At 35.1% G+C, this 21,829-nt stretch overlaps 1 protein-coding gene across 3 annotated transcripts in view; it reads left to right on the top strand.

Annotated features, from left to right (window-relative positions):
• Pcif1 (Phosphorylated CTD-interacting factor 1) overlaps positions 1-21,829 on the top strand; it is a 300,185-nt gene that overhangs the window by 225,606 nt on the left and 52,750 nt on the right. For all 3 annotated transcript variants that reach the window (XM_090408077.1, XM_090408079.1, XM_090408078.1), the window contains exons 13-14: positions 2,387-2,480; positions 16,567-16,667. In XM_090408077.1, coding sequence (XP_090264203.1) covers positions 2,387-2,480; positions 16,567-16,667 — 195 coding nt within the window. The remainder of the gene's footprint in view (positions 1-2,386; positions 2,481-16,566; positions 16,668-21,829) is intronic.

Here is a 21,829-nt window from a genome sequence, read left to right as displayed (position 1 = left end):
TTTTGCTGTTACAGTGCATTTTGGACAACATCCAAAATCCATGGATCATTTGGTGATTGATTTCAGGTGTGTCATTTGAAATAGATACTGATTTCAATATGATACTGGGTACAAACATGATAGGTAACATGTTAATGTGATGCCAATATTTACACCCTTTTTTATTAATACCTTGTTCTTGTAGATAAGCTTATACGTTGGTGATACATAACTCTTAATTTTAAGGAAAGAACAACATATATTATTATATTAACTAAATAACTTTAATTAATACTTCCAATATTTCGGTTATGTAATACATACCATCTTCAGGGAGCATAAAAATTAATGAAATGTGCGTGCAGCACTAACACTGAGCAAAAAATGGCTGAAGTTAGTCCTAGAGTCCTAAAGGGTGCCACCTAGTGGGCCAAATTGGGTATTAATCTTAGCTGTTTCGGCTGATGTTCTAAGAATGCAAGCCTCCCATATTTGGGGTAATCTCATGCATCCAAATTTATTGAGATTTGGGGAGTTTTTTTAAGGCTGAGACTGATTCTAAGAATAATCTCTCATATTTAAACTTGCTACGGTGTAGTAAGGAAGCTTTCTTCCAACGTATTTTATGGCAGGTGTCCAAGGCATGGTCAGGAAGTCCTAAGTGGCTATAACAGTGGAAACGGATATAATTCTTATATTCAGATATCCTGATATTAGCAGGATATCTGAACATAAGAATGTTCAGATATCTCCCCAAACCTCAATAAATTTGGATGCATGAGACTACCCCAAATATGGGAGGCTTGCATTCTTAGAACATCAGCCGAGACAGCCAAGATTAATACCCAATTTGGCCCACTAGGCCCTTGAGGATTCTAGGACTGACTTCAGTTCTTTTCTTCAGCCATTTTTTGCTCAGTGTTAATGTCTGCATGCACATTTCATTAATTTTTATGTTCCCTGAAGATGGTAATGTAGCATAACCGAATTATTGGAAGCATTAATTAACATTATTTAGTTAATATAATAATATACGTTGTTCTTTCCTTAAAATTAACAGTTATTAATACCTTGAATTGCAATGTATCAGAGCCTGTGTAGCTCAGTGGATGTGGCGTTTGCACACCACCGCGCTTGGCCACACGAAGGAAGACTTCATTTCGAGTCTAGTCGGCGACTAGAGGAAATTTTTCTAAGCCTTTTTTCGACCGGTTCCCGAGTTAGTCGATCTCTGGCACGGGCAAGCAGGTTTTTCCTCCCGGAAACTCGGGTTTTTCGTCCTGTAAACTCAAGAAAATCGACCGTAGAAGCCACATTATTTCAGACATTAAATATATTGTGTTAGGGTTAGGGACCACGAGATGGCGGCACATTTGAGCCGTCTCTCTTCACTGCGTACCGTTTAATTAGTGATAGCTTTGGGCCATCTGTCTCTGATTGGGTACCAGTGGAGATTGAACTGCCCAATCAGTCTCCAAAAGTTAGATAGGGCTAAATGGCCTCGCCTACTCTCGTATACGGGAATAAAAAGGCGTTAGCTGATTTTTTTTTTTTTTTTTTTATTAAAGTATCTTTGTATGTTGCCAGTACTTGTCAGATGTGAGTGGTATGTGTTGCTCTAAAATGTCTAAATATTGTTCCAAATAGCATATTTTCAATTGTAAATTAATAATGCTGTTGATTGCTTGTTCATCATTAGAGCATGTTGTTGCTGCCTTGGAAACATTTACATAAGCTAATGGTAACTTTTTTTTTTTTGCATTAGAAGGAGAAATTACTGATCTTTAGCCACTGCATGGGGAACTGTGGCTGATGCCCTTTCTATATTATTGGGCCTTGCAACTTTTGACCAACTTCTGCTGAGCCAGAGCAGGCAATTGAAGGTGATGAGAAATCACTACTCATTATAATGCTGACTTCTCTTTTGTTAGCCACAGCTTCGACTATTTCAGGGAAATATAAAGCTCTAAATTCTAACATAAACTGTTCTTATAATAAGCTATATCTTTACACCAGAGCAAATAATATTTTTTTTAAACATGCAGGTGACTTTTGTTGACTATGTGGATGCACGAAACTGATTTGGCAGCACGATAGACATTGAGGTTACTTTTAAATAAATATGCTGTATACTGGTTAGAATTAAGAGATATTAGGATATATATCATGGTATGCAGGCTTTAGTGTATAATTTTCAAAACCTCTGGATTTTGAAATATTATATGGTTTTCTAGCATTCATAATGTTTTATGTAATAGGAGTTAATTTTATAAAAAAAAAGGAATTTATTATTAGAATGTCAGTGTTAAACCACTGGCATTATGCCATCCTTGTTTATCCTGAAAACATAGAGAGAGAATGCTAATTGTCATCATGTATATATCTTATTTCTTTAAATTGTTTGTAGACCCATTCTTAACTTTTATCCTGTGAGTGGTTCATTTGAAGCAAATCCACCATTTTGTGAAGAATTAATGGAAGCAACTGTTAATCACTTTGAGGTAAGTTATATTGAATAACAGAATCAAAACTAAATAAACATATGCCTTTACAATTGCTTATCACAGTATTATTATTCAATCTCCTCCAGGGAATCAATGGCTCATTGATGAAGGACCTCTTCTAGGTCACATAATGTCTTAAATACCTATTATATCTTTCTTTAAAGACAGACATTAACGAAAGAATACTCACATCTGCTAGCAGCCCATTCCACATTTCACTACACACCATAACTTAAATCACACCCTTTCTCAGTTTGAGGTGATCCTTCAGTCCCTTTCTTTTACCTGCCATGAGTTATAATGATATGGGGGGGGGGGGAGGGTCTTATCAGCTTATATGTTTCTGTCATATCTTCTCTTTTCCCATCTGTTCTCTCGATCTATCTTTATATGCACAATTCCATAGCCCAGGTATCTTCATTGCTCTTCTAGATCAGTTGGTCTCCTCATCTTGTTTTAACCCAGGTGACCCTATCTAAGTGGTAGTCAAGTTCCCTTTAGCATTGCACCTATTCAGTATAGTCAGTTAACCACCTTAGCAATATGGTCCTAAACTTTAACTCTTTGTCCACCTTCATGCCTCAGCCGCTGGTTTCAGTGACCATTTGTAGCAAATTACCATTAATATTCTATCCTCAATATCACCAGTCTAAAAGCCTAGCTTTGCTTTTAGCAACACTGAACTGATATTCATTGTCATAGAATCATAGAATTAGTTAGTTTCAAGGATTCTGTATCAGAGATGTCCTTTAACACCCTTCCTAACTTTGCATCATCAGCTATAAGGATAGTATATTGCTATCCAGACTAACCTCCCCATATCATTAGTATACAATCTTAGACTTGGCATGCATTACTCACGGATAGCATTCTTCTATGTCAAGCTAGTTTTGCATATCCATCCCTTTGAGTTTCTATGAGAGCCTTAGTAAAATCCAAAAGTATTGTGGTATATCTATTCTTGTTACCCAACTCTGCAGGCACTCTATTATAAAACATGAGCAAATTGCTGAATTGCGACTTATCTCTAAAAACTTCATGTTGCCCTGTTTAGATAATTAAGATGCTGTTTACCCATATCTGGATGCATATCCTAATTTTCAACTCCAAAACTTAATAACTTCTCCAGAGACTCTGATTGGCACGTTCTTTGAGTGCATGAGACTGCCCGAAATTTGGAAATCACTCATTTTCAAATCTTCAGTTCAATGGCCAAGATCACCTAATTCAGCCTGCTAGGCTGGACTTTGGTTGCCTGTATACAAATTGTTGTTTTTGTGATTCCTGATGATGGCAAGTAACATTTCCAAAATATACGAAAGTATTAATTAAAGTTATTATAATTAATATAATTAATATTCTTGTATATATTGTTATTTCCTGAAAAATAATAGTTTAGGCCTGTCTCCTTTCTTTCATGATTACATGGTGATCCGAATACATTGTGAAAATTATGGAAATAACTACCATGTTAGAGTAAAACTTTAGTTTAATGTAAACCAAAATAAACACTCGCATTTCGGCCTTCACATTAAGGTCATCATCTGGAGTATACACATGTATACAAAGAAACAAGCTGCACTACAATCTACATGCCATGCTAAAGTTACTGATCAACCATCCTCTGGTGGGGAAAAAAAAACTTATTACATCAAAGCTAGAGTCCTATTATTATTATCATCATCTGTTAGGTTACAAAATTAAATTAAACTTGAAGAGTATTAATAACTTAACACGTATAAAACCAACAGTAATAACTTTAATGAATTAAAGGTACAAATATTTCGTACTGAAAGTAACAGTACATCGTGTAGAACAAACAGTTAAAGGAATGGAATAATCACTTAACACGTATAAAACCAACAGTAATAACTTTAATGAATTAAAGGTACAAATATTTCATACTGAAAGTAACAGTACATCATGTAGAACAAACAGTTAAAGGAATGGAATACAAAGTACAGAACAGTCAGTGGATTACCAATTAAAATTGTTGCTGCGTGCCAGAAAATTACTATTAATAAAATAGTAGTTTAATTCTTAAAAACTATTTCATTGATGGTTGCATAAGATAAGAATCTCCCAAACTTTTGGGAGAGAGAGAGACAGTCATTTCGATTCAAATTCGACCGATGTAAAAGGACTTCGCAACTTTCTTTAGAAAGGTGTTCATATTTAAACTTGCATCTGTGGAGAAGACAAGCTTTATCCCACTGGATATTATGTTTAGTGTCAATACTATGTTGTGCTAGACCAGACTTATGAGGTTTCATGTATATTCGATATAACACTGATGTTCCTTCATTCTTTTTTCCACAGAATGGCATGTTGTTCAAAGTATGGTAAATTGCATTGACATGGTATCTGGTAAACACCAGCTAATGATAGAGGTGCCAGTTTGTCTTTTGTACATGGCAACGAGTGAGAAATTTTGTTGATAGGAAAATATGTGGGAATAACATGATACTTCTTCAAAATTCTGCCAATAGGTTCTGAGATGCCTGAAATATAAGGGATTGGAACTCTGCAGTCTGTTGAAGAATCATGAGGTGTTGGAACATAGGAGTCAATTATCTGCTGGATTTGATTAGGGTTGTAACCATCTGATTCTATTAACTTTTTTATAGTGAAAAGTTCTTGTTGTAAGCTTAAGGAGGAGGAGCACACTTTATGTGCTCTATTAATTAAAGATTTGATAACACAGATTTTTTGAGAGGTGTGATGAGCAGACTTTTGATGAATGTATCTGCCAGTAAAGGTAGGTTTTCGATAGACACCTGTTGATAAAGTACCAGAGGATGTGTAAGTAAGGAGAATGGTAAACTACCAGCATTTTCTTTTTCCATGGTGAACTGAATGCATGGGTGAAAGCTATTTATCTGTTGTAAGAATGTGGTAAGTTCCTCTTCAGCATGTGGCCAAATAGCAAAGACATCATCGACATAACAAAACAAAAGAGAGGATTGGCGATGTATAGATGAAAACAAGGTATCTTCCAGATGGTTCAAAAAATAGTTTGTCAAAAGTGGAAACAGAGGACTACTCATGGCAGTACCCTCAACTTATTTGTAGATCTTGTTTTTCCAGCTGAAATATCCTGAATGTATAACAAATTCAAAAATAATTAATGAATTAAATGTACCTTTAATTCATTAAAGTTATTACTGTTGGTTTTATACGTGTTAAGTTGTTAATTTTAATTATGCCACAGGTACCTCTAAAGATTGAAGAGTAACATGTTTACAAAAAAGGCAAAAATTAATACTTAGATAAGTATACATATAAATTACAACCAACTGGTATGGATAGTGGCCAATAAAAGCTGAAAAATTGTTTAGAATCCTAAAGTCAAGGTCTGCTGAATGTTTGCCATCCAAATTTCTGAGATTTTTATGCCACCATTACCGTTAAGGTTAATCAAAATTTCACGGGCTTCTTTAAATTTCTGTTCATACGAGGTATGATGCAACGAGCAAGTACTTTTCTAATCAGTTTGGTGTAGGGTGTTAAGAGCGTGCTCCGAGAGGCCTGCTTCACCAAAATTGTTAAATTTAATGTGTCATTTGTGCTCTTTTTTATGAATAGGGATTGTACGTCCAATTTCCCCAATATAAGGTAAGTTACAGGTGCAATAGATGCAATAAACTCCAGGATGTGCCAATGGGGGGGGGGGGGGAGAGAGAGAGAGAGAGAGAGAGAGGATCCTTATAGGAATTGAATATGTTTTTTTAATTTTAAAGGTGATTTAAAAGTGACATTAAGATTATAATGGTGTAGGATTCTATTAATTTTTTCTGATAATCCTTAAATGCATGCGATAGCTATGGCTTTACTATAATCTATATTATTTTTTGGTGAGGTTTTATGAAGAACTTTATTAATAGTATTTTTGCTACAGCCATTATTTATAAATGTATTGCTAATAATTTTTAATTCTTGTTTAAGAGCTTGTTCATTAGAGCAAATTGTTATAGCTCTGTTTTTGAGAGTGTTAACGACTCCAAATTTTTGTGAAGGGTGGTGATATGAGTTAGCATGTATATATTGGCCAGTATGTGTCAATTTGCGATAAACAGTGAAGGACAGACAGCCTGAGGGAAGACATATGACTAGTGTATCCAGGAATGGGAGCGAGTTCTGATTTTCAATAGTAAATTGTATGTGCTCATGTTGTTTGTTCAGGTGGCTAAGGAATGTGTTTAACGTTTGGCGACCGTGTGGCCAGATAACAAAAACATTGTCAACATATCTAAGCCAGACTGTAAGTTTTAGAGCATGTTGCTCAAAAGCTTCCACATAAAAGTTAGCAACTGGGGTGGGGGAGGGGGGATAGAGGTGAGCCCATGTCATACTTTTTTTTTTGTAGGTGAAATTTATTTTGTCACACAAAGTAGCTGGAATGTAGTACATGGACAGAGAGAGCCATAATGTCAAGCAAAAATTTGTTCTGTGGGAGAGGAATTGTGTCACTGATTGGGACATTTGTGAAAAGGCAGAAATGTCAAAACTGACTAATAAATCATCTTCACCGAGTATTATGTTTTTAACCCGGTGTTAGTAAGGATCTTTGGGGTCTGTGAGACCCCACCTTACTAACACCGGGTTAATTTTGTTTATAAAGTATTGTGTGTTCTTTATATAGGAGGGGGAAATGACCTACCAACTCGTTGAGTGTTTTATGGTAATTTCTTGGCTAGGTGATAATTAGGGCTGTCTATTTCCTCAACTATCAGCTGAAGCAGAATGTTATGCTTGTGTACCTTGGAAACACCATATATTCTGGGAGAATGGGTGTAATGTGGTATAAGTTTTTTAACAGTGTCTGACGGCCAAGAAGTGACAGACTTAAATAATTTCGCAGTTTTTTTCTTTATCCTGTTCATTGGATTATAGTTCACAAGCATTTCACAGACCACTCATCATCTTGATCACTTGCCTCTGAATCCTCTCTACCCCACTTCCTCATCCCCAAGAAACCCAGTTGACTAGACCTGAGCATGGTAATCCAGATGTGGTTGTATTAAGGCTTTATAAAGAGGAATAATAACTCCCTTATCTCTACTTGTTAGTATGTTCTTCAATAACCAAGTAATCCTGTGAGTTACCCTAGCCACTTTAGCAATATGCCCTTTAAATTTCAACTCTCTATTTACTACTATCCCCAAATTCCTGGCTTCATCAATTTCCTGGATCACAGTTCCCTCAATGCGATACACAGCTTTGACATCTATTATGTTTTGGCCATACTGTCAGAATATTCAAATCATCCTGAAAGCTCTCTACATCACCTTGATTAACTATTACTCTACCCAACTTTGCATCATCAGCAAACAAATGAATATCTCCCTTGAAATTATTTCTTATATTATTTATGTACAAATTAAATAGCAGTGGTCCAAGCACACCACTAGACACCTGCATTCTGATCCTCCATATACTACTTCTTGGTATCTGTCCATCAGCCACCTTTTTATCCACATCACCAGTTTCACATTCATCCTCATTTCTTGCAGTTTACATAACAGAGTTCCATGTGGTATTCTGTGAAATGACTTTGCAAAATCCAGCAGTATCATCATGTAACTATTCCCTTTATCCAACCTAGCTGTCACTGCTATTATGAAAAGTTAGTAGATTACTAAGGCATGACCAATCCTTCAGAAAGCTGTGCTACTCCTTATGGCATATCATATTCTTATCCATCCATTACTTAATTCTCTTTTTAACCAATATTTCCAGTACTTTTACCACTGCCCCTGAGATACTGATTGGTCTATAATTTGCTGTTACAGACTTAGATTCTCCTTTATTTAAAATAATTTTGTTCTCCTTCCACTCTCTTTGGACTTTTTCAGAGCTGACACTTAAATTAACCATCCTAGTCAAAGGTATCACCAGTTCTCCTGCACATTCTCTTAAAATGCGAGCTGATAATCATTCCAATCCCAAAATGTATTTGCATTCAAATTCTGCAGTATCCTAAGTATCCCAATTTATCAATCTATGTTCTTGCATCAGTTCCTGTCATCTCTGCCATAGCAATATCTTCACTTGAATGATATACCCTTTCAAAATTGTCACTCGGTAACTCAAAATTTCATCTATCTCCGTTACCTCTCTACCATCTGCATTCATCAAAGTTATCCTTCCATAGTCATTCTTCCTCCTACTTGCCACATAACAAAAAACTCGGTGGAATTTCCTTTCACCAGCTTAGCTAACTTCCCATAATTTGATTTTGTCTTCCTTACCATTTAGGTCACCTTTCTCCTTATATACACCTAAACTTTTTTTTTTCCAGCTCTTGCTTAATATTACTCATCCATCTAACTCCTATCCAATTTACTCTACTGACCTTGGATACACTGTGTGATAATTGCATCCTCCATATACTCCTTGACTATCCTCCATGCACTGTGAAAATACTTTCCTTGCAGATTTTTATGCAATAATACTGCTTCAAGCTGCCTCCTAAATGTATCATAAATCACTGCTCTGTAGTTCCACATAAGAGGCTCCATAGCTTAGCTCAGTCAGTATAGATGAAGCCCTTTTGTCGGAAAGACCTGGGTTCAATTCCTGTCCATGATTGATTTAAGGTGAGTTAGCTGGTCTCATACAGAAGTAGAGGGTTTTTTCACCCAGAAACTTGGCTTTTTTGTCCTACAGAATAGACAAACCAGACCATGAAATCTTTCATAATATACTTAGTTCCTCATTAGGAGGGCTCAACCAGTACTAAGGGGTGGTCAAGGAATGGGGGAAATCCTGCACGAATAAAGTATTGCTTGAGTTCCCCCAATTGGAGGCTACATGGCCTGTAATTGGGGAAAATGATTATGTGGTCTTGACTTGGGAGGTAACAAAAAAATATGGAAATTTGTTTCAAGTAATTATCTTTCGGTAAGTGTATAAATTCTGTTTCCTTCCTGCTATGTGAACTCTCCTTCTTCCAGTCTGTCTCCGAAGTTGAAGTTCACCATAATAATTACAACTTGCACTCATTGTACTAATCTGCTGATGCATGTCTTCCACATCATCTCTCACACCCTCTGGCCTCTAGCAGTAAGCAGTTTTATATTTTGTCCTATTAGCTTCAATCTCACCATATTAACTCAAAAGAACTGCCATTTGCCAGACAGACTCCTAATCTTGTTGGCTGCAATTCATCTGCTATCATCAGCAGTATCCCATCCCCTGTCCTTCTACTCTGAAAATAATAAATTCATCACATTCTGTCCCTGTTGGCGAAGTTGCAATAACCAATGCCAAAAACTCCCCCATCTGATTCCTTATGCTTCTAGCATTAGTATATAGAAACTGCAGCATCCCCTTAGACTCCAACCACTTTTATATCCTGAATGGACTACCCCATTTGATATTGTTGCCTGATGCGCTCATCTGCATCCACCCTAATTTCTTGTTTTTCTAACTTAACTTATCTTGTCTTTCAAACAATAACCCAATCCATTGAAGAGCAGTTCATCAGCATCATACAAATATTTCCATTCAACAAACTCAAGCCATAGGTCCACAATCTCTACAGCATCCCTTCTGCCCAACCTGCATGTTCATTTATTAGCTATCATCGCAATTATTTTTAGCTTCTTCCAATAATTCTCTCACATCCTCCCTCATGCAATACTTCTCGCCTCTCAGGTCATTTTTTCCAGCCAAAACAATCGATTCTTTCAACTTCTCTTTCTGCATTCTAACAGCATTACTAATATTATTGATTTTTGCACCAGGGAAACAAGATTTTGTAGTGCTTTTGTGAAGTACTCCCCCTTATCATAGAATTACCATAAAAAATTATGTGCTTATTATGTTCCTTTCATTTATTCCTATAATTTTCTTTTTGGTCTTTTGGACCTCTTGTTTTTTCTGTTCTCAGTTCAACTTATCTCTTGCTGTAATAACTTAAGTCATGAGTTAAAAGGTACTTCACATGCAAATTGCTTGCACTTGATAAACAAGAATATAATTTCTTGGCAAGTTTACTCTAAAATTATTAAAATTAAAATTATTTTTTAAAAAAATTATAACAGATTACATGTTTGAGACAATACTGGAAGGAGAAGAAAAGCTAATAAAAATACAGAAAGGAAGCAGAAGTGGATATGTAACTGAAATGTTTAAATATATGAAAGTGTGAAAGTTTAATAGCAGCAACAATTGTATAATTCAGACAGTCAAATGACATTGTAGAAGTCTTTACCAATTTGTGAAAATAAAATAAAATAGGATGTGGGAATCAGTAGTATTTTACTTACTGAGTTTCCATTAAATATTTACACATGCTAGCATTAGAAAGGCACTAACATAAATGTGTTGAAAAACAAGCAAGGTTTTGCCTTGCTTGTTTTTCAACACATTTATTAAGAATTGGCAGGACTAGATTTTGGAAATATATCAAGGGAGGAAACTGTTTTAAACACTAAAAATGTAAATGAATCCTTTGTAATAATATAAGTTAAAACTTAATTAGGTATAAACTAAATATGAGTTAGAATTGAAGAATGTAAGGAAGTATTCTGAAGTAGCATCACATTATAAAGGAAAAGGATATCAAACCTGATGTCCAAATAAGGGATGTTAGTCTTTACTCCATACATGATTGTATCCTTTTAACTAAATCTGCTGCAAGTTGCCAAGATTTGTTAACAAAATTAAATAATGTATACAAACTTAAGTTTCTATGGTTTAGCAGTTCTGTGGAAAATTTTCAGTATTAAGACCATACTGTGATGTAAACAAAGAGTTTAATAAAAATAAGCAATTAAAACCTAACAAGTTTCGTAAGTCGTAAGACTTACATCATCAGAAGTACTGGTACAGAAAAGTTTTACACAACAAAAGGCTATTAACAATTAATTACACATATTAAATGCTTTGATAACTTCACAACTGTTACATATAATTAATAAACCAGAATACAAACAGTAAATTCATTACTGTATGTGTGTTGGAACATTGTTAATTGTTCTATTACATTCTGTGGTATCACACGTGTTATATCCTAGGTCCGTGGCAGTTAAATTTTTGATGAAATCAAACCGTACTTGATGTAAAATTAAGTCTTGATTTTTATTTTGTGTAGGGATCCTAAGCATTTGTGAGGTTTCTTTTAATTTTCTTGTAAAACAATGATCAATATATGACATTTTTGTTTATAGGCCATCAAGTACTTTGGCAACAAGTAGTTGTATGGTATGCGAGTCCTGATTTATGCTCTCTTCTTTTTTCGACGTCTTTTACGCATTCAGACATGCAGATCTCTCATGACCTGCCTGTCTGGCCTACATAGCAAATGCCACAAGAACAATGAATCTCATAAACACCTGGTTTTTTTCATGGGGTGATGTAGAGGTTTTGGTGGATGTAAGAATCTTGAGATATTTTGTAAAGGTTAAAAGTCAATTTTACGTTGTACTCCCTAAGCAATGCAGCCACTTTGTCTGTGACATTCTTGATGTGAGGCAGCATGACTGCATTCTTGAAATCTTGTTTAAGTAAGGGAGATGTATTAAGAATTTTTTTGATCATCTTGGGTCCATAACCATTAAATGCGAGGTTCTGTTTCATGTAGTGCAGTTCTTTATTCCTTTTACTTGACGTGCTTCATATGTCGTATGCCCTCGTAAGGTTTAATTATGCCTATCTTTTGTAATGGATGGTGGTGTGAAGTGGCATTTAAAAATCTTCACGTTGTAGTAGTTTTCTGTATATAGAAAACGATAACCTTTTTTCTTCTTCGTTTACTTCGACAAGGATATCATGAAACAGTAATTTGTTATTCTGTTCTAGTTCAAGAGTGAATTTTATATTGGGATGCAAGTTGTTTAAGTAATTAAATGAAAGTAATTAATTCATTCACTGTTTCTGACCAAATAATGAAAATATCATTATTTTCATTATAAAGAAACTAAAAATATACAAATATTTGGTTTCTTCTGATAGTTTTTTAATGCATTAGTTGCATTAAAGTGCACTAGAGCATGTTGCTCAAAAGCTTCCACATAAATTTTTGAGCAATGTGCTCTAGATTCCTTTACTTTAAAACCTAGTTTCGCTTAGATACATTGACAATGTTTTCATTATCTGGCCACACGACCCCCAAACGTAAACATCTTCCTCAACCACCTGAACAAACAACATGAGCACATACAATTTACTATTGAAATTGAAAATCAGAACTTGCTTCCATTTCTGGATACACTGGTCACATGTCTTCCCTCAGGCAGTCTATCCTTCACTGTTTACTGGCCAATATATACATGCTAACTCATATCACCACCCTTCGCAAAAACTTGGAGTCATTAAAACCCTCAAAAACAGAGTTATAACAATTTGCTTTAATGAACAAACTCTTAAACAAGAATTACAAACTATTAGCAATGCATTTATAAATAATGGCTATAGCAGAAATACTATCAATAAAGTTCTTCATAAAACTTCATCAAAAAGTACATGTAATATAGATATTACAGTAAAACCATAGCTATCTCATACATTAAAGGATTACCAGAAAAAATAAATAGAATTCCACACCATTATAAAATAATCTTAATGCCACTTTTAAACCACCTATAAAATTAAAAAGCATAATCAACTCCTCTAAGGATCCTCTGTCCCAATTGGCTCACCCTTGGGTTTATCGTATCTATTGCACCTGTAACTTACCTTACATTGGTGAGACTGGATGCACAATCCCTATCTGCAAAAAAAAAAAAAAAAAAAAAAAAACATTAAATTTAACAATTTTGAAGAAGCAGGCCTCTCAAATCATGCTCTTAACACCCTATACCAAATTGATTGGAAAAAGTAAAAAATCCTTTACATCATACAAAAACTTGGTATGAGAAGAAATTTAAAGAAGCCTGTGAAATTTTAATTAACCTTCCTAATCTTAGCAATAATGGTGGCATAAAAATCCCAAGAATTTGGAATCACACACGTTCAGCCCACTTAGTTCTTCACGTTTTCCCTATGAATCCTGACTTGAGGACTCTAAGCTATTATTTCAGCTTTTATTAGCCACCATCCATACTGTTTTGTTGTAATTTATATATACATTAGTCCCCTCCCTTATTTGCAGGGAATACATTCCAAGACATCCCATGGATAATACCAAACCCTATATATACTATGTTTTTTCCTGTACATAAATATGTATGATCAAGTTTAATTTATAAATTAGGCACAGTAAGAGATTAACAATAATAACTAATAATAAATAGAATAATTATAACAATATACTGCAATAAAAGTTATGAATGTGAATGGAATCTTAGCAACCTCAGCTTATGTTTTCATTATTTATTTATTTATTATTTTATGAAGTCGAGAACTTTTCACCTTTTTTTTTTTTTTTTTTTTTTTTTTTTTCCACTTAAAAGGAAGCATTTTACAGCTCTCTTTGGCATATCCAAATTACTAGTATCATTACTCTTGCACTTTGGGGCCCTTATTAAGTAAAATAAGGGTTACTTGAACACAAGCTCTACAATATCGCAATAGTTGATCCGATAACTGACAACCACTCAGAATGACACGCAATTTAAAACTTATGAATTGTCTGTTACTAAAAGAAAGAGCCATACGGCTTCGTTTCAGTTATGTAAAATTACATAAGCAAAGTGGATATTAGCTCCAACATTATTTCAAAGCTGAATGTTTATAGAAACTATGAAAGTTTTGTAAGTTCACCTGAGAGCTTACGAGAATGCAATCCTCAGCATCCCTGAGTTGCCTTAGCTACTTAAGTAGTGCAAGCTAAGGCAACTTAGGGATGCCGAAGATTGTATTCTCATAAGCTCTCAGGTCAGCTTATGAAACTTTCATAGTTTCTACAAACATTCAGCTTTCAAATAATGTTGGATCTTTAATATCTACTTCACCGATTTAATTATAAATAGTTTATTTCTGTAATTTTGCATTTATTATTTTCCAACCAAGGTTGACTGCGGATAAGGGGGGACTACGGTATACTTATATGAGTAACTTTGTATGAACATGTTGCTTTCTAGCTTAATTTATTTTTTTAACCAGATAGATAATAACAGGACTCCAGCATTGATGTAGTAAGGTTTTTTTTTTTCCATCAGAGGTTAGGCCAATAGTTTTAGTGGTTGACCAAATCAATATAACCTTAGCATACCATGTAGATTGTAGTACAGCTTGTTTCTTTGTATGTGTACACACATATATAAAGATGATGATCCAGATGGTGACCTTAATGTAAAGGTCAAAACATCGAGTTTTTATTTTTGTTTATATTAAACTGAAGTTTTACTCTAACACAGTAGTTGTTTTCATAATATTTATGATGAGTTCTGATCACCATGTAACCATGAAGGAATGAATTTATTTACATCATAATGTGGTCTTAATACTGAAAAATTTCCCACATAAACAAATCTGTGTTTGTAATAAATACATTTGCTTTGAAAATCAGAAATAAAATGAAACTTATGAAAATAGGGAAAAGAAAAAAATCTGCTTCTTATTAGTAATAGTTACCCAAGCAAATTTTTAATGAAAATAACTTATATGGAGATGGATAGTAATAAGCATACTCAGCATATTGAGTAGCTATTTGAATTTATACAAAACATGAGAAAAATCAAATAAAACAAGCTATTAGCATATAAGAGTGCTCAAACCAATTTTTAATATATGGATTTGTTGACATGTGGAACTCATAAAGAGTGGAGAATAGATATTGATATTATTATTATCATTCCTTCAGTGGAGTCAGCAGACTCAGTGAGATATAACAGAGTTAAAGAAAGGACTGTGTGTGTGGTGGGTGGGGGGGGTAATATCACTAGAAGATATGTATTAAAGATATTAAAAGTTAACATTATTAATACTCAAGAATGTGCAGCTAAAGCTGTGTGGTCACATAAACAAAATGAGAATGAAAGATTATCAAAACAACTGTTTAAAGCAAAAATTGTAGTAGAAAGACTGAGAGGTGTGTGTAGTTTATCTATTAAAATACTTTAAATTTTACTGACCTAGTTGACTGAGTGGGTTACTTGCTCTCTAACCGAGATGCTGTGGGTTTGAATCCTGCTGTGGACATGGATGTTTGTGAGTATCTTTAGGTGCTGCATGAATTTAATTCCAGTAGGAGATTACTAGAATTAAATAGTGCTTAGTAGAGATCTAGCCTTTAGTCTATCAGAAGTAATAATACTAATGTACTATAGATTTACAGCTTTTGTGGGTAGAATCTGCATGAAATAAGATTGATAATTAAAAACAAAATTAAATATGAGTTGTACCTCATTTTGTTTTGGATTAAACCAGTAAGAAAATAATTCCCAACTTGCTACCTCATTCTCGTTACCACAATATTCAGATAGATATTTACTAATGGGGTGCATTGTAGTAAGAGGAGGATTCGACATTAAATTAGAATCTGCAGTCAGTTCTCATTTCGTAAAAGGCTATGTGGAAGTCTCCTCTCAGTTATCTGGCTTTGCCTATAGATTAATAAATATAAATGATAACAGATTAATTTGGAGGAAAATTGTCAGTAAGAAGTTAGTAGTAATGTAAACTTTAACACATAGTACTATCGTGTGCATCCCCTGAGGGTACATATCAGAAATTTGATGATGAAATGAAAGATCCAATAATTAATAATCCAGTGGAAGAAAATTGTTAACAGGAAACTACTAAAGTTGTCTTATATCCATTGGACTATCATAGTATTCTGTATATACTTTTTGGTTATATTTCAGCAAATGTTGATGAAGCCAGTGAATGCTTGTTAAAATTATGGAAAATCATAACTGGATTACATTTGTGCATCCAAATACAGTTACTGTCAGAAAGAGAGCAAGATTGTTATAATATTTGATGTGATAGGCTAGACAGAGGAGTTACAAGTTGACTAGTAACGGCCTTTGCAGACCAACTTAATCCACAGATTTTGTACTTTCAGAAAAAAATTGTCACAAAAATTTTAAGCATATAAATTGAAATTGCATTCTATTTTTCAAAATATACATCAAACCACATTCACCTCTCTCTGTGTGTGTATCCATAACATGTTTTTTCTTCTCCCCAGAGGCTGTTATCAGACTCACAAGAGCCTTTGTCTTTCATTGTTTTCATGCCAGAATGGAGAGATCCAGTGCCAACTGCATTAGCTAAATTAGAAGCAAGCAGGTTTGTTCAAAACTTTAATAAAATTGTATAATTATAAAATACTTAACATTTTAAATATGATAACATTCAATCACTAAGCATGCAATGTATTGATATAATTTTTGCGATTCCAATTAAACTTACTCTTCTAGCATGATTTTAGAAAACTCAGAAAAAAAGTTTTGTTACTCTGTACACACAGAGATTTATATTTCTCTTTCCAGTTTTATTATGCACAATGTGGAAAATACATGAAGCCAGAAAAAAAAAAAGAGTATATTATGGGACACACAATTGAATTTCATACTACAAGTGTTGATTTACTTCTGGAGCTCAATCTCTGATGTACTGAGTAAATTACAGCTATTCAGAAAGATAGCATGTTTTGGTTTTTAATGAAAAATAGTTAGCAATAACAAGGCAGTATACCTTTTCTGAGAATTTTAGAAATAAGCATGTCTAAAGCACAATTGGAAAAGGACTGAGTTCAATTCTTGCCATGATGATGAGAGGAATCTTTATATGGACTTGGCTGCCATTTGAAGGTGAGAGTTAGCCAATCTCACAAGGAGATAGCAGGATTTTTCATCCCGCACACACAGGAAAATAAAATTAGCCATGAGAACACGCAGTTAACAGACAAAAAATACTATTTGTAGTGGTAGGCAGTAGATGGTGTTGTAATTGGAGGATTAAGTAATGCTGAGTTGGGTGCAGTGGAATAGTGTGCCCTTCCACAATAAATCCTTGCACTCCCTGGAGCTATCACCTTCTTCTTCTTCAACCTTCTGGTTCTGTCCACTGCTGGACGAAGGTCTCCCCCATGATTTATCACCTAATAATTATAATATACCTGTTTGGCCATCAGTAATGGAACAGTGACCTTTAGAACACAGGCACTGCACAGGTAGGTCAGGTAGATGAGTATCACTGGTAATTAATTTACGGAATTAACAACGCATATAAAGTAAATTAATTAAAGATAACTTTAATGAATCACTTCTATATTTCGACAATGTCACATTGCCATCTTCAGGAACATAAAGATATGGTATGTGCACTAAGGAACTAACAAAGCAAATGAGGAAGAAATTAAGTCACTAATTTTGTTCCTAAAGTCCTAATGGTGCCCTCTTGCGGGCTAATTTGGTAGTCTTGGCAGTTGGGCTGAAGTTCTCATAATGAAAGTCTCCCAAATTTGGGGCAGTTTCATGCACCCAAATTTGTTGAGGTTAGGAACGTTTTTTAGAGCTGCTGAAGATTCTTTGAATAATCTTTCGTATTTAAACTTGCTGCGATGGATTATTTTTGTCTTCTTCCAACGAATTTTATGGTGGGTATCTAAGGCATGGTCTGCCAGCCCAGAGCGGCTGTACTGGTGAAACCGGATGTAGTCTTGGTGTTCTGAAATCCTGATATTTGTTGTTCTGCCTGTTTGGCCAAAGTAGGACAATTTGCAGCTGCAAGGGACCTGGTATACACCAGGTAGGTCTAGGGGAAGTGGTTGGTCTTTGGTAGAGCGGATAAGGGATGCCAACTTTTTATATGGTCTGTAACAGGAAGTAAAGTCATATTTTTTGAGGATATTAGTTATTTTTTCAGAGGTGCCCTGGATGTAGGGGATAGTGATAGACTTGGTGTAGTCTTTATTGTGGAGGGGGGTTGTGGTTTACAGGTTTTAGTATTTTTTGGATTTTTTGGGGGTTATAGCCATTGGCTAAGAAAGTGTTGAGGATGTGGTTTAGTTCCATAGTCAGGGCCTTGTCATCTGAGCAGATTAATTTTGCCCTGTTATATAGTGTTTTTATCACCCCATATTGTTGTGAGGGGGGGGGGGGATTGCTGGTGAATGTATCTGCCAGTGTGGGTGGGTTTTCTGTAAACAGAGAAAACCAAAAATCCATCAAGCTGGTGGGTGATTAAAGTGTCTAGGAAGGGGAGGGTGTTGTTTTCCTCTTTTTCTAAGGTGAACCGGACTCTGGGATGTTGGTTGTTTAAGTGTGTTAGGAAGGAGTGGAGTGAGTCTGAGCCATATGGCCAAATAGCAAACACATCATCCACATAATGAAGCCAAATAGTGGGTTTTTGTGGGGCGGAGTTTAAGGCTTTCTCAAATGTCTCCATAAAGAAATTGGCCAAGGGTGGGGAAAGTGGTGAACCCATGGCTGTCCCCTCTATCTGTTTGTAGAACTTTCCTTGCCAAACGAAATAGCCTGAGTTCATTGTGAACTGAAATAGGGCTGAGATATCGGGAGGAAACTTGGCTTGGATGAGCTCAAGGGTTTCTTTGAGTGGGACATTAGACGTCAAAACTGACCATTATGTCAGTGTGTTGGAGTGTGAGGTTTTCTATACTGGCTTTAAAGTGGGCTGAGTTTTTTATGTGTGATGGTGTGTTGCCAGTGTTGTGTGTGAGCATTTTGGCTAAATGTTTGGCTAATTTATATGTGGGGGAATCAATGCCATCCACTATGGGACGTAATGGCACATTTTGTTTATGTATTTTTGGGAGTCCATATAATCGGGGGGGTCTAGAGTTATAAGGTTTAAGTTTGTTGGTGACTTCCACAGGCCAAGAAGTGACTTTCTTAAGGAGTCTGTGGATAGTTCTAATCTGAGAGCTGGTCGGATTATATTCAATGGGGAGGTAAGTAGTACGGTCTCGTATTAAAGAATTTAGCTTACCTTTGTAGTCTTTTTGATTGAGTACCACAGTGGCGCTTCCCTTATCAGCTTTGGTGATTACTATTTTTTTGTTGTTTTTTAATTCTTATAGGGCTGTATATTCGTTTTTGGATAAGTTGGATTTTGGAGGTTTGGCTTTAGTGAGAACACCGACTACATCCAGTCTCACGTTGTTGGCGATATGGATAGGCAGGTTGCGAATTCCACTCTCTATTTGGATCATGATTTCTTCAGCAGGTATCCTTTTTGGAGCTAGGGCGAAATTGTGACGACGTGAAAGTGCGGTGAGTGCTTCAGGCTTTAAAACTGCCGACGAGAGGTTGACTACTGTGTTAAGTGGTGGCTGGGGTACAGAAGTAGAAGTCTTTGTCAGGTTTTCATATTTTTTCACGTGCCGACTACGTATTTTTTCGAATTCCTTTCTTGCCGATGTGCATGAGATGTCATGAAGTAACCTAACCTCAACAAATTTGGGTGCATGAAACTGCCCCAAATTTGGGAGACTTTCATTATGAGAACTTCAGCCCAACTGCCAAGACTACCAAATTAGCCCGCAAGAGGGCACCATTAGGACTTTAGGAACAAAATTAGTGACTTAATTTCTTCCTCATTTGCTTTGTTAGTTCCTTAGTGCACATACCATATCTTTATGTTCCTGAAGATGGCAATGTGACATTGTCGAAATATAGAAGTGATTCATTAAAGTTGTCTTTAATTAATTTACTTTATATGCGTTGTTAATTCCGTAAATTAATTACCAGTTATGTCTAACCAACGTATAAGTCTTACTACTAGAATAGATGAGTATCAGAATGGAAATATGGAGTAGTAAGAGCATCATCATCTGAAGTCCGCAAATAAAATAGTTATAAATAAAATCATACTGACTGAAGTTGAGAATGTCAATCATTTGTTTGGTGTATCCTAATAATTGACAGTGTATACAGTCATAGAATTTAAATTTCCACAAGACATAGCGAGAATGGCACTCTGATAAATCTGTCATTCTCTAATGATGTAACTTTTTTTCCTTTTTTTCTTTTTTGTTATATCGCATAACTTCAGCATACATAGTATTAGGATTTGTAGCACCGAACATGCTAATAGCATTGTTCAATGCAACAGAATTTTATAAAGAGTGATTGATATTTTCTTGCAAGACAGGCCCTTCCCCACAAGGATTTGACCATTGAAGCTTATCTCAGTAGTATAATCACAGGCAAGCTAATAGGAGGGGAGGAAGCATTATATAATTTCCATGGTTATTGTGGAATAATTTGTGATTTTTATATAGATACAGCGCATGCATAGTAGTTGCCATGGGCCTTGCCAGCTACTTTTATAAAAATAGATAAAAAGACTTGCATAGCCCATAAGGAATGCAGAGAACCAACTAGAGCTTCTCAGCCAGTCACTGTCTCTTGGCATTGTCCATTATTAGATATCTACCTGGATACTGAATGAATGAGGATGAGCTTGCAATTTGGACTTGGCATTATTAAATTGTCACTTTAAGTCGATAAAGAATATTGTCTAGCAAAGCTATATTCTGTATTGACTTAAAATTACATAAAAACATGATGGTACACCATGATAAATCTCATGCCAGCTGGGACATCACCAGTTAAACAAACTTTCCCTCCCTCCTCCCGTTGTTGTCACCATATAACCAGGCCAGAGTGAAAGTTGGCTAATGCAGAACTGAAGTCAGTCACTATCAGCATAGAATCTTCTATGTTGCAACCACAGAAGATTCTAGTAAGAAAAAAATAATGGAATATTTCAACTCATTAGGGAGGACAGTTGACATAAACTGAAAAGTTGGTTGTTGTATCTGAACAGTAAACTAGGAAATAAATATGCATGCGATACGGATACATAGAAATATTTTTGGAAAATTTGGAGAAAAGAGTAAATCTAATAATAATAGTAAGTACTTACTGGATTTCTATTCAAAACATGGATTAGGCATTACTAACACCATGATCACATATCATGTTTCTAAATTCAGCTAAAAGAGAACACACAAGAAATTCTGAATATGATTATTTCTTTTCTAGGACTTCTTTAACATCTTTAGTCTGCCATGAAGAACTTTTCTATCTTTACAAACAATTCACTATACACTTCCTTGGCTCAATCATATCTCTAAAGTCCTCCCCCCCAGCTACTCAGAAAGGTCTAAATTTTGCCATAGCACCCAGATCGATGAACAAACTGAATTTTATCTGTAATATTGAAAGAGGCTTAAGATTCATCCCAAATAACATAGCAGATAAAATACGTTTAGAAACCACCAACATTTTAAATATAAATCATAAGAAAACAATAACAAACAACTTAATGAAACACAAATTAACAGTGGTGAAATCATTAAAATCAAATCCGAACATTGTAATAACTAGAGCCAATAAAGGAAGTGCCACCGTTATTCTAAACCAAACCACTTATTTAGAAAACATGAATCTGCTAGTCTTGGACAAGCAGATTCATACCAA

This window comes from Typopeltis vanoorti, chromosome 18, assembly GCF_054136105.1.
Source record: "Typopeltis vanoorti isolate ZY-2024b chromosome 18, IOZ_Tvanoo_1.0, whole genome shotgun sequence".
Taxonomy (NCBI): Eukaryota; Metazoa; Arthropoda; class Arachnida; order Uropygi; family Thelyphonidae; genus Typopeltis; species Typopeltis vanoorti.
The sequence above is the reverse complement of the archived record's forward strand: the minus strand, read 5'-3'. Positions and strand labels throughout refer to the sequence as shown.